At 44.2% G+C, this 12,840-nt stretch overlaps 1 protein-coding gene across 1 annotated transcript; it reads left to right on the top strand.

The window, feature by feature from the left end:
* The first annotated feature begins 567 nt into the window (after window positions 1-567).
* Window positions 568-11,644, top strand: chadlb (chondroadherin-like b). The gene is made up of 11 exons (XM_086194895.1): window positions 568-878; window positions 2,212-2,376; window positions 2,453-2,647; window positions 3,307-3,462; window positions 3,568-3,713; window positions 6,570-6,851; window positions 6,928-7,147; window positions 8,432-8,705; window positions 8,795-9,207; window positions 9,306-9,472; window positions 9,624-11,644. The coding sequence occupies exons 2-11, from the start codon at window positions 2,212-2,214 to the stop codon at window positions 9,922-9,924; spliced, it is 2,319 nt and encodes a 772-aa protein (XP_086051021.1). The 5' UTR covers window positions 568-878; the 3' UTR covers window positions 9,925-11,644.
* The last annotated feature ends 1,196 nt before the right edge of the window (window positions 11,645-12,840 follow it).

Genomic DNA, 12,840 nt, shown 5'->3' with positions numbered 1-12,840 from the left:
CAGTGTAACAGCATTGTCAAATCAATGCATTTTTTTAAATTGTTGCTGTTTTTGTTTTTGTAATTAAATATAGTGAAGCTGGAAAACAGTGGCTGCAACACTTGAGGTTCAGGGAAGTCAGTGTTACTAATCCAGAATGGGCTATACACACACACACACACACACACACACACACACACACACACACACACACACACACACACACACACACACACACACACACACTCACACCCAAACCTGAATACCCTGCACAGATATAACGCTGCACAGGTACATGCCACTTGTTCCGTCCCCTTTTTGGTGATCGGTGGTCATGAATCTTGTACTCTTGGGACTGTGGCTGCTACGGCTTCTGAGCATTGTCATAAAACATTTAAGGGGGAAAAAAAAAAGGATGAGAATGGAATTTACGTTCGTGGCATTTAGTTTTGCGTGTATACTGTCAAGACGTTTGTTCAGTATTCTACCGAAATCTCATCAATATGGGTATGGATCTAGTGAGCCCGACTTTGCATTTATGCGTTATGTGCGTTAGAGTTGTTTTCTATGTACATTTTGTTCACTGATGGCACGGTTGACTTGTTGATTATAATGAATTGAAAATACAGGATGGAGGTGTCGGTGTTTTTAAGACTGCCAGCAAATAGAAAGTTTAGCTGGAACTGCCAATTTATTGATGTTTTTTTTTTTTTTTAAGGTTGAACTGAATAGAGGAGCGGTGGTAGGTTAGGGTTTGAGGTGTGCGCCGCGGGGCGTGACGGTGAATGCGGGGATAAACTGAGTTTGTTTTGTATGGGGGACAGTCGGGGGAACAGCAGTGTCCAGAGACCGTGAGAGAGTTCACTGCTACTTTGGGCCAGCGGCTGGTCGGAACCACGGTGAGTTCTGACTACGCGTAAAAACTGCTTTCTTGCTATGCTTGTTATTTCTCATGTGTACATGAATGTTGAGGTGGTACAAACTGAAGTGGCTGCGTTCCCCATTTTGTTTAATTTTTGTGTTAGACATCGTTTATTAAGCATTGGAACTGAGCACAACATTTTGAGCTTGCATTTAATCTTTTATGCTCAGTTTTGTATTTATTCGCCAAAATTGCGAGGATTTGAGACCATATCATCCAGAGACTTCCCAGAGTTTCTCATTAAAGGGCACACATACTCAGACGAAACGCGTTTTGGTTTGACACCAACGGGGAGAGACACTGAGCGTCTTTGTGCACGACCGGCCGGCGCGCTCCTCCTCTGCGGTCTGCGGACCAAGAGTCCAGCATGAAGAAATTCCTTCGTCTCTAGTTTCCTTGCCCCTCTCCTGAAAACAAACCATTTTATGTTGCTAACAAATCTAGATACACCGCAGAGAACTATAGGACCGTTAGAAGAAGTTCCCAGACATTTATTATTATATTCTGCAATTGTAAATGACTTGAAATTGATATGAATAAGAAAAACTCAACAGTTTGGAGTTCTCTCTTTGTCTGGCAGTTATACTGGAATTTTCACCCTCAACATTATCAGACTCCAAATTTGACCGTGTGGAGCTGTGCAGCTTTTCATGTTCATTCCTGTGGAACATGGTGGGTGATCCAACATGGGAATGTGTTTTTTAGGCATTCCAGCGGAGACTAGGGTTGTTCAATCTGATCAAAATGGCTCTAATCCCCCACCCCCCCACCCCCAAAGGGCAGGCTGGCTGGAAATATTGTTTGTAAAACTCCACATCAGACAAAGTATAGTCCAGTACACACTGTAACCCAAATAGAACTTCTCTTGGGAGAACGAGGCCTCTGTATGGGTATGCGTCTCGAAAAATCAAGACAAAAAGTTGAAAACTGTAAAGATTTACATTCAAAATGGTGGCTCTTTGAGCCCTGGGATATCCGCTGGTAATAAAAGAGTTATGACGGGCTCAGACAAATGTGATGAAGATTGTGCCACAGGCCAGCAGGGGCCAGTTGTGAAACTGGAACGTTTGAAAATTAAAAAAAAAAGTGAAGTAGAGGATGAATGCTGCTATTTTAAACACAGCTTCTTAATCCATTGGGAGGGAAAGAGTTGAATCCCACTTAAATCTAAACCACAGGTTTTTGCTCCAAACAAACTCCTGTCTGTATCACAACATTACTGTGTAAGACAAGACTCCTACATGTTTTATGAGCTGCTCACAGAGAATTGCCTCCAAACACACTAGCGAGGCTGTTATGTTGCCTTTCAGATGCACTCCCCTCTCTGTGCTGACATGCTCTGGGTCCTGCTGCTTATCCTCGTCTCAGTGGCGTATGCAGCAAAATGTCCGCAACAGTGTGTGTGTGACCAGATACAGCTCACCGTAACCTGCATCAACAGGAACCTGACTGAAGTTCCCCCCACAGTGGATGAGGTCTCCTATTCCCACATACAGTATTGATGGTGATACAGAATACTAGTGACTCTAATGACTTTTATTTCCTTTGTAGATCACAGTAAAGTTGGATCTGCGAGGAAACAACATCCAGGAACTGCCCACTGGCACTTTCAAACACACTCCCTACCTGACTCACCTATCACTGCAGCGCAGTAATATCCGCAGGGTGAAAGAGGGGGCTTTCCGGAGCCTCGGACGCCTGGTCTTCCTCAACCTTGCAAACAACAACATCGACATCCTCTACCAGGTTGTCACGCAAATTACGCCTCAACTTTCCACACAACTTAAGAAACCAAACTAGAGATACTGCATCGCAACTGAATGTTTCTGTGTCGTCTAAGTGGAGGTTTGAACTACATTTAGAGCAGGGGTGTCAAACTGGTCCAGTAAGGGCCGGTGTGGCTGCGGGTTTTCATTCCAACCGGGCAAAAGCAACACCTGATCCAACAAATGAGCCGTGTGGACACAGCTTGATTGATTTAAGTAGAATCAGGTGTTGCTTTTGCCGGGTTGGAATGAAAACCCGCAGCCACACCGGCCCTTACTGGACCAGTTTGAGACCCCTGCTTTAGAGAGAGGAACTCCCCCTCGGCATTCCAGAGGTGTGCTCATGTGACATGACACTGACTTTTGACCACCAAACTGATTTCTGTTTAACAACATTGCCTATTGGATATTTGTGGAAAAATTGGACAAAATCCCCCAAGGTTTGCCTTAAGGATATGGCATCAGTGTTGCGTGACAGTAGCATTGACCTTCAAAATGTAAAGAAAGTTGCTTCAGACATTCCAGAGATATGCATTAGCAAATAATGGGCTGACCATACAGATGGACATGTGGACAGACAACCCAAAACATTACGCTTCATGGTCTGACTGTCCTCCTTCCTTTGTGCTCTGAATCCAGGAATCTTTTGATGGCCTTTCCTCGCTGAAACAACTTATGATTGACCGTAACCACGTCGAAGAGATCCAGCCTGGAGCTTTCTCTCAGCTTGGCTTCCTAAACCTTCTTTCGCTTACTCACAACCAGCTGGTCTACATCCCCAACTTGGCTTTCCAGGTACAAAACATCAACAAAGGAATCCTAAAGAACTGTTAAACAAAATGTCTCTCTTGTTGTATACCTGATAATGGGACTATTGTAGCCAGCCTCTTCTCATTCCAGGGCTTGCAGAACATCAAATGGCTTCGTCTGAGTCACAATTCTCTGAACTACCTGGACACAGAGGCATTTGCTGGATTGTACACACTCAGCCGTCTTAGTCTGGACCACAATGAGCTGCAGTTTTTCCCGACTGAAACCATGACCAGGTTGGTAAACTGTGACATGTCTCTTGCCAGGTATTATAAAGAAACCTCAGTACTGCATGAAGTCAAATTTCCACCTGATAATGCTACTAGAATAAAACAGAGGCTATTACTGATTTTATTACAGTTCTTTCCATCCATCCATTTTCTACTGCTTATCCAGTTAAGGGTTGGGGGTGTAGGGGGTGGAGCCTATCCCAGCTACATTCGAGCGAGAGGCAGGGTTCACCCTGGACAGGTCACCAGTCCATCACAGGACCAACACATAGAGACAGACAACCATTCACACTCACAGCCACACCTACGGTCAATTTAGAGTATCAGTCAGCCTCGTCCTCTCTTGATGTCTTTGGACTGTGGAGGAAGCTGGAGTACCAGAGAGAACCCAGCAGGAACAGGGAGAACATGGAGACTCCACACAGAAAGACCCTGAGCTCGAGCCGGGGCTTGAACCCGGAACCTTCTTGCTGTGAGGCCACAGTGCTGACCACTGCTCCACCGTGGCATCCCACAATTCTTTCCCTAGAAGAAAATTAATGCTTCCACCAAATTTAAGTGCCCAGGGCAGTAACACAGTGGCAGAGTGGCACACGCTTTCACCTTCAGTTGCTCGTGCTCACTCTGCCCAATCATTTATTCTGCCAAACCACTGCATGAGAAAAAAAAAGTGTGAGTATGTGTGTGTGTGTGTGTGTGCGTCTGTGTGAGTGTGTGTGAGAGAGAGAGAGAGAGAGAGAGAGAGAAGCATCCAGACAGAAAGTAAAAGACAAAAAAACTGAAGGATCAGGAAGTTGAGGCTGCCAAGTGTGTGTAAAAACAGCAGCAGGAGGAGGCAGCTGATCCCTGGGGTCAGCCTCTTAGATAAGGCCGCAGGAGGTTAGCCAACATTGAATCAATGCAAGCAAACATTTAGCAAAGTTCATCCATCCATCCATTTTCTTCCACTTATTCCTGTTAAGGGTTGTTGGGGGTGGAGCCTATCCCAGCGGCTGCAAACGAGAGGCGGGGTTCACCCTGGACAGGTCGTCAGTCCATCGCAGGGCCAACACATAGAGACAAACAACCATTCACACTCACAGTCACACCTACAGTCAATTTAGAGTATCAATCAGCCTCGTCCCCTCTTGATGTCTTTGGACTGTGGGAGGAAGCTGGAGTACCAGAGAGAACCCACACAGGAACAGGGAGAACATGGAGACTCACAGTCACACCTACGGTCAATTTAGAGTGTCAATCAGCCTCGTCCCCTCTTGATGTCTTTGGACTGTGGGAGGAAGCTGGAGTACCAGAGAGAACCCACACAGGAACAGGGAGAACATGCAGACTCACAGTCACATCTACAGTCAATTTAGAGTATCAATCAGCCTCGTCCCCTCTTGATGTCTTTGGACTGTGGGAGGAAGCTGGAGTACCAGAGAGAACCCACACAGGAACAGGGAGAACATGCAGACTCACAGTCACATCTACAGTCAATTTAGAGTGTCAATCAGCCTCGTCCCCTCTTGATGTCTTTGGACTGTGGAGGAAGCTGGAGTCATTTAGCAAAGTCTTCCTGTTAAATCATTTGCCCTGCTGGCAGGATGCATCTTTAGTCTCAACAGTCTTTGAATCGTTCAGTTAGATTTTGAAGTTGTGGTTACAATTATTAAGGAGGATTGGCCTGACTTTTGGTAATCACATATCTCTTCGTGGGTTCTAAAATAGCTGGTCCCAGGTCTGTGATTGATTGTGGTGGGCCAGTCTGGTCCAAAATTGCAGGGCAGATTTTTTTTGTCCCAGTCCAGCGTGGAGACCAAGGTGGTGTCCCCTCAACACTGGCATGAATCAAGGTAATTGGCTCGATCCACTATCAGTGATGAATTGATATTACATTTAGGGAATGAATGAAAACAGAGCTGATGTTGAAGAAAGCTTACTTTAAATACACGGTGGCAGCAGTTTTTTCAATGATAGCTGCTTGTATGTAGACTAGTGACCCTTTTTGTTCCAGATCAGTGTATATTAATAATAGGCAAAAGAAAGAAACAGTTACGGTTATGGAGGCATATTGGATTGTGGACATTTGATGCTGATATTTTTACAACTGATTCGGCTGATAACCGATATTTACTACTGTCTTTTTGTATAAAACAAATTCATGATATTTACATTGGGAAATACATGGGGGGGGGGGGGGCTGGAGCCTATCCCAGCTGATATTGTGTGAGAGGCAGGACACACCCTGGACAAGCCACAATTAGGGGTTCAGAATCTTGCTCAAGGATACTTTGACATGGTCACCGGGGGAAGTGATTGACACTTCCGTTGCTGGATGGCCACTCTACCTCCAAGCCACGCCCATAACTACATATTTAGTGCATTATTTCTTCATCGTGACAGTAGATGAGCAAAGATGGAGAGACTTGAGCAAAACCAAAGTGATACATATATCGCCATCAGACTAGTACCAATGTATTTTAGAAATGATCATTGACTGCTGATAATGATGACATAGCAATATTAATGGGCGCCCCTCAGTGAGGTAGCAATATTGGAAGACAGTGGAAGGGAAGGAGGCAGACGGGGATGGAGTACAGAGTAGAACGGAAAATGGTGAAACACAAATTGAGTCTACAAGGCCAGTCTAACCACCTTTTTAATCCATTATGCTAGTTTATACACTTTTATCACTGTATTTAAAGGCTTGATGGCGAATATTTGTTTACGTGTGAATTTGTATGATTAAATCCATGGAATTAGAGTCTCACTCCTGCCAAATTTCCAAGGGGTGCAACTCTGAACAAACATCGACATTGCATTGTGTTTGTGGGGGGCAACACTTCTCGACATCAAGCATTAAATCTGAATGTCTTTGTTCAGACTGCCAGAAGTGACCCGTCTGGATCTGAGCTACAACCCCATGACTTACCTTGGGGAGGAGGCAGTGTCAATGGCCAAGCTGACCCACCTGTTTCTGGACCACATGTCACTGCAGGACCTGGCCAACACAGCTGTGTCAAAGTCCCCCAGCCTCACCCACCTGGACCTCAGGTTCAACCAGCTGCGTGTCATTCAACCCTTTACTGAAGGCTCCCTGAAGCTGGCACGCCTACACCTGGCTGGGAACCCCATCCACTGCAACTGCTACCTGCGTCCTCTCAGGTACAGCAAACCTGGCCATTATGACCTCTCTCAACCACAGGAGACTAATTCTAACCTTTTCATTTGTTGACTGGAGGGAGTGGGCAATCCGTAGCAAGGTGAAGCTGATAGGGACATGTGGAGGACCAGCCCATCTCTCCGGAGAGAGCCTGGAGGCTGTCTATCCACCAGAGCTGCGCTGTCAGAGCCAGGAGGTCATGTTGAAGGCGGAGTTTGAGGAGTCATTAAGGATTGTGACACCACCCACTGAAGAGCCAGAGAACAAGATCAAGTGTCCCACTAAATGTGTCTGCGAGGTGAGCGCATCGCATCAGGTGAACAGATTTGACCGGACTCGTAGTTTTCAGGATAATTTCAACCTCCAACTCAAAATGTCACGCACCTCCATGAATGAAAACATGAAAGCAAGATGATTTCAGATCGAACCCTAGACACAAAGTTACTCCATCTTAGAATGTAGGGATGTAATGTGGGTGTTTGTTAGCTCATTAGTCAAGACTTTGCCCCGTAGCATTTAAGCAGGATTATGGCTGTAATATTCTCTGGGCAATTGGTGAAAAAAACCTTAATTTAAATATTGTTGTATTTAGTATGAGTGTTTTATTTTCTACGTTAACATAATTATTAACTTGTGAGAAGTTAAACCTTAACTTCATCAGTAGAAAAGCTGAATTTATTATAGAAATTGTTTTTTTCCCCTCGAGACCAGAAATATGTTTTGTTTTTGAATTTTTTACACTATTAAAGTGAAGCTGTGTAACATTTAAAGCCAAAAAAAAACCCCATGCCTTCAGAAGGATTTCGGAGTCAATAAAATGCACCTGTTTCTGTGGCTACAGACACATCAAGTTGAGACAGATATTCCTGTGTAGCCGACTTTGAGACTGTCCTCCACTTGTATGACTCGTACATTACATTAAACCATTGTCACTACTTGTGACCACAGTGATGTGGTCTTGTGAACAAATGATGGGAAAGTGAGATCAAACTGTGTGACACTGATTCTTTTTGTTTTCCATTTGGTTTCCCAGTTCGCAAACTCATGTTTATCATATAAAAATACACATTTGTCAGGGGTCGGACTCATTTTGGCCCAAAATCTTTGTTTTTGTTTGCTTGCTGTAGCTGGGACGGAGCACTCTCTCAGTGGAACCACACTAGGGTTTGCTCTTAGATGGTCTGGGACCACATGGGAGAAGTGGTTTTGGACCAGTGTTTCGGTCGACAGAAGAGTAAGATTCCTACTTTCAAAGGTGTCCAAACACACTGAATGCGCCCATAGTCTTGCTTTACGGTTTAATTTGGAACAGGTCCCTGCTATTTCCATTAATATTTGTTCAGTAAAAGTTCCCCCCAAAGGTTTTGCACACGCGAATGATACGAGCAGAAAAAGGTTCAGAGCTGGGACAAAAAAAAAACAAAACTCATGTGACAGGATGCAAGTGGGGCTGTGGTTCCTCCAAATGACCGATTTGTGTAAATATGTGTAAAAAAACAACACATTTTATAGTGGCTAGAATGTATGTTTTCAAATGGAGTGGACAAAATTCTGGAAGTGTGCATCTATCTCTCTTTTTCAGGCTGGGACACACCATTCCTCATGTGAGAACAGTGGTCATACCAAAGTACCCCGGGGTTTCTCCCCCAACACACGCCTTCTTGACCTGCGTGGCAACAATTTCCACACTATACCCAGCAACAGCTTCCCCGGTGTCACCCAGGTTGTCTCTCTCCACCTGCAGCGATGCAAGATAGTGGAGGTAGAGGGTGGAGCTTTCAGCGGGATGAAGGGACTGATCTACCTATACCTGTCTGAGAATGACCTGACTTCTCTAAGCTCTGATGTGTTTAAAGGTCTGGTAATACTTTATGGTGAACTTGTGCCAATTCTGATGGGTAGTTGTGAATGTTTCAGTTGAACGTCAATGTTGCTTCATCCGCAGGGCTCCCTCAGCTGACTTACCTCCACCTGGAGAAGAATCGCTTCTCTATCTTCCCCAAAGGAGCCTTCAAATTGCTGCAAGGGCTGCTGGCCCTTCATTTGGAAAACAACTCCATTGCCAAGCTTGAGTCAGACATCTTGATGGGAGTTGAAGGCCTAAGAGCCCTCTACCTCAGTGGAAATGTCATTGACCGCATATCATCCAAGGCTCTGGACCAGGCCAGTGACCTGGATACTCTCCACCTAACCGGAAACAAGCTGAAAGAGGTGCCCACTGAGGCACTGAGTAAGGTGAGAAACCTCAGGGACCTGAGGCTGTCAGGGAATTCAATTCGCTGGATTGGGCCAAATGCCTTCTTACCTCTGGCAAGGTCACTGAAAGAGTTGTATCTGGATAACATGGGACTGGAGAAGGTGAGCCATCTAAGTCTATCTGACCCCTTTCTTCAGCTTAACCTCTTTTCTTTTTTGCCCCAACCACATCATAAACCTTCTGTCATATCTTACTCAAGATGTCTCAAAACACCCTGGCCGGCCTTGGTCCAGGGTTGAGGAGTCTCTTCCTGGAGGGAAACCTATTGGAGGTGGTGCCTGACTTGGATCCGCTCACCTCTTTAGAGGTCATCAACCTGGCTGACAACCCGCTAATGTGTGACTGTCCGCTGCTACCACTCCGCCTGTAAGTCTAGACACCTCACACTTGAGTGCAAGAGAATTAGCATGTGTATTTTGACCTTTGGCGAGCTAGCGGTTCACTCCCAGTTCAGTGATCAAATTAAGTTTGCCATAATTTTGTGCAGATCTAGTAACTGCTTTTCTTCTTTATCTAGATGGATTGAGAAGGTCAACTTGAAGGTGCGAGCCACCTGTGCCAACCCACCTGAGCTGAAGGGCCACAGAGTCAAAGACGTTCACATATTCAAGGCCTGCCCAGGTGGTGAGCGCCTCCCCTCTCCCCATTATATCACAGCAAAGCCTGCTAAGGCACCCAAAGCCATCAAACCCAAACCAACCCACCTCAACAGCCTTCGACAGGTCAAAATGCTCAAAGCCAAATCAAAAATTCCCAAGGCTCCAAATGTGAAACAAGCAGCAACCAAGAAAAACACCAAAAGACACAACATGGCTTGAACGCAGAGATTGATCTTGCTTGTTTTGATACAACTTCCTAGAAAATGTCGACAATGTAAAAAGGAACATGCCAACATTTTAGAGAATACTTTTTGGCATCCACCCCAGGGCCACACCCTCTTTCCTCTCTGTCTGTCAGGGAACTGAGACCCCGACAGTGACTGTTAGTGGTTGTGAAACATTACCATACTTCAATCAAGTCATCCAAGATACACTACTAGTCAAAAGTTTGGACACACCTTCTCATTTAATGTTTTTTTATGTTCACAACTATTTACATTCTAGGTTCTCACCGAAGCCATCAAAATATGAACACGTAGTAAAAAAAAAAAGTGAAATAATGCAAAAACATGATTTCTATTCTTGATTCTCCAAAGTAGCCACCCTTTGCTGCAATTACTGCTTTGCACACTCTTGGTGAGCTTCATGAGGCGGTCACCTGAAATGGTTCTCCGACAGTCTTTGAGGGAAGGCAAAAGCATTTCTGGGAACTCCTTTGTGTTCCATCTTATCCCTCAGCCCAAACCAGGGCTCTAACCTGAGGTGCTGTTCACTTGCAACTTCTGAGGCCGTTGACTCAAATGAACCTATCCTCAGCAGTGGAGGGAACTCTTGGTCTTCCTTTCCTGGGGCACTCACCACGTGAGCCAGTTTCATCATAGCGCATGTTGGTTTTTACAACCGCACTTGAGGATACATTCAAGGTTTTTGCATTTTTCTGGATTGACTGACCTTCAATTCTTCAAGTGATGATGTGCTGTGGTTTCTCTTCACTCAGCTGATTGGTTCCGACCATCATATGAATTCTAACAGTTGTCAAACAGGGCTGTCAGCTGTGTACCACCCTGACTTCTGCGCAACACAACTGATGGTCCCAAACGCATAAAGAAGGCAAGAAATTCCACAAATGAAAGGCAAACCTGGGAAATGAAACCATTTCAGATATTCATGACACTCATTGTGAGAAGGCCAAGGGTTCTGGCAAAGGGTGGCTACTTTGAGGAATCTAAGATATAAACATTTAGAGTTATTTCACTTTTTTTTTTTCTTTGCTACATAATTCCATCTAGCTTGCTTCATATACTTGATGTCTTCAATATGTATCTACAATGTAGAAAAAAGCATAAGTAAAGAAAAATCATTGAATGAGAAGGTGTGTGCAGACTTTTTACTGGTAGGTTTCTCTCCTCCAAAATGGTATTTGCCTGCATCAAGAAAGCAGGGTCATGCTATGTTGTCTTTATGAAGCATTCATTTTAAATTACAAGACACAATTAGCCATGTGTAATCAAATGTCTACTTCCCGGACAAAACCACAGAGCAATTTTTTGATTGGACACCTCAAAAAGCCGATCAAAAAAAAAAAAAAAATTGCTAACGACAAGAGCAACTGGAACTTATCATGGCCCCGTGTGAAAGAGGGAAGTAGGAAGATTACATCAGGAAAAGGTTCTTATCCTTACCTACCGATGACTTATGATGCAAATGCAAACATTTCCCACACATTGCCAATCACTGCGCAAAGCTAACTAACAGTCAGTCTCTTGCACCTTTAAGGACTTTAAGGAAACCAATTACCAAAAAAAAAATACAAAACATTCGAAGAACTTGTAGAAAGGTGTTGAATGAAAGTCTAAATTTTCCTGAAAAACATGCAGTGGTGAAATGAAAAACGATAATTATCAGGTTCAAAATGTTATCTACTTTTCAAGTTCGCCGAGAAAGGAAAAAAAAAAACGTCATGAATTTCTGAGCCAATTTGAAGAACATGTTGATTTCACACATTATCTCTGGCGTTGCCACTTGTTAGACTGATCAGAGAAATGGCTGAGAAATCGGAGGCATCGCTCTGTTATACATCTGAAATGCTGTCGGACCAACAAGGGAGCAAGATGAGGGTCAATATTGGTCCAGCATTTCTACGGCGGTCAACGCTGAAAGACCAAATGGGACCGAAAGGCTATGTCAAGGTTCCCATTTTCTGCTGGACAGGTCAGCTAAAATGTGCTAATTGACAACAGCAACTGCGCAAGTTACCAACTTTAGCCTGTAACAGGTTTATGTTGGTATTGCGACATCCCAAAGTGAGGTACCAACAAGATAGACCGTGTTTATTGTCGGCTTTATCGATATTCCAACTCTGACAACGTGCAGTTAGTTGTGTCAACCTGGTGACCAGTAGAAGTAGATTAGTGCAGCAAGAGTGAGTGCGACACCTACTGACCGGAAGGTATAACTGTTGCCCGTTGCAACAGCGGAGAGAGGGTATCCATCATTTTGTCTAAGGCAGTTTCTGAAACATACTTACTTTCCAAAAAACTTGGTGTGTTCCTTTGAGGTTAAACCAGAGAACTCTCCCGTTCTAAAACCCATCATCTGCTGGAAGCTGTAGCTAAAGTGCAACAGTTGTCAATCATACCATCTTCCTGCCTCTTTGCAGTATTTCCTCTTTTCTGTCTGATCAATGTCATGTTCAAACAAAGCTTTTTCTTTGAATCCAGGGAGTCTAGATTGAGCAGAAATGCTCTTTAATTAGCATGAATTAACACTTCTAGCTTAGATTTCCACTAACGCTGTTGGTCAAACATTTGAACTCTTGAGTAGCCAGAAATAAGAATGCGTATATCATCAGCTCAAAGGCAACATTGCTGGTAGTCCTGCACCGCGACTTGTAATCCCAACATCATTACATTGGTGATTCCAAGTGTACAATGTATATTCACCAATGAGACTGAACTTGATATCAAAGTTGAGAATTAAAATATTACCAAACATTTGTCTGTCTTGTCATGAAGATGTCTGAAGCTTTTACTCCATCCAAGATTCTATGTCTCCCCCTTTCCCTCAGTTCATTCTTTGAGCAGACACTTTTCTCAAGCCTCTGTCCCCCTATTGTGCCCTGTTACATCATTCCTC

Source organism: Aulostomus chinensis, chromosome 23 (assembly GCF_037954235.1).
Source record: "Aulostomus chinensis isolate RoL2024-O1b breed Wild chromosome 23, RoL_Achi_v1.0, whole genome shotgun sequence".
In the NCBI taxonomy this organism is placed as follows: Eukaryota; Metazoa; Chordata; class Actinopteri; order Syngnathiformes; family Aulostomidae; genus Aulostomus; species Aulostomus chinensis.
The sequence above is the reverse complement of the archived record's forward strand: the minus strand, read 5'-3'. Positions and strand labels throughout refer to the sequence as shown.

Coding starts and splice junctions, on each gene's coding strand:
- chadlb (XM_086194895.1), top strand. CDS start 2,212: ATGCACTCCCCTCTCTGTGCTGACATGCTCTGGGTCCTGCTGCTTATC. Junction 2,648..3,306: donor ACATCGACATCCTCTACCAG/GTTGTCACGCAA, acceptor CTCTGAATCCAG/GAATCTTTTGATGGCCTTTC. Junction 9,208..9,305: donor ATAACATGGGACTGGAGAAG/GTGAGCCATCTA, acceptor ATCTTACTCAAG/ATGTCTCAAAACACCCTGGC.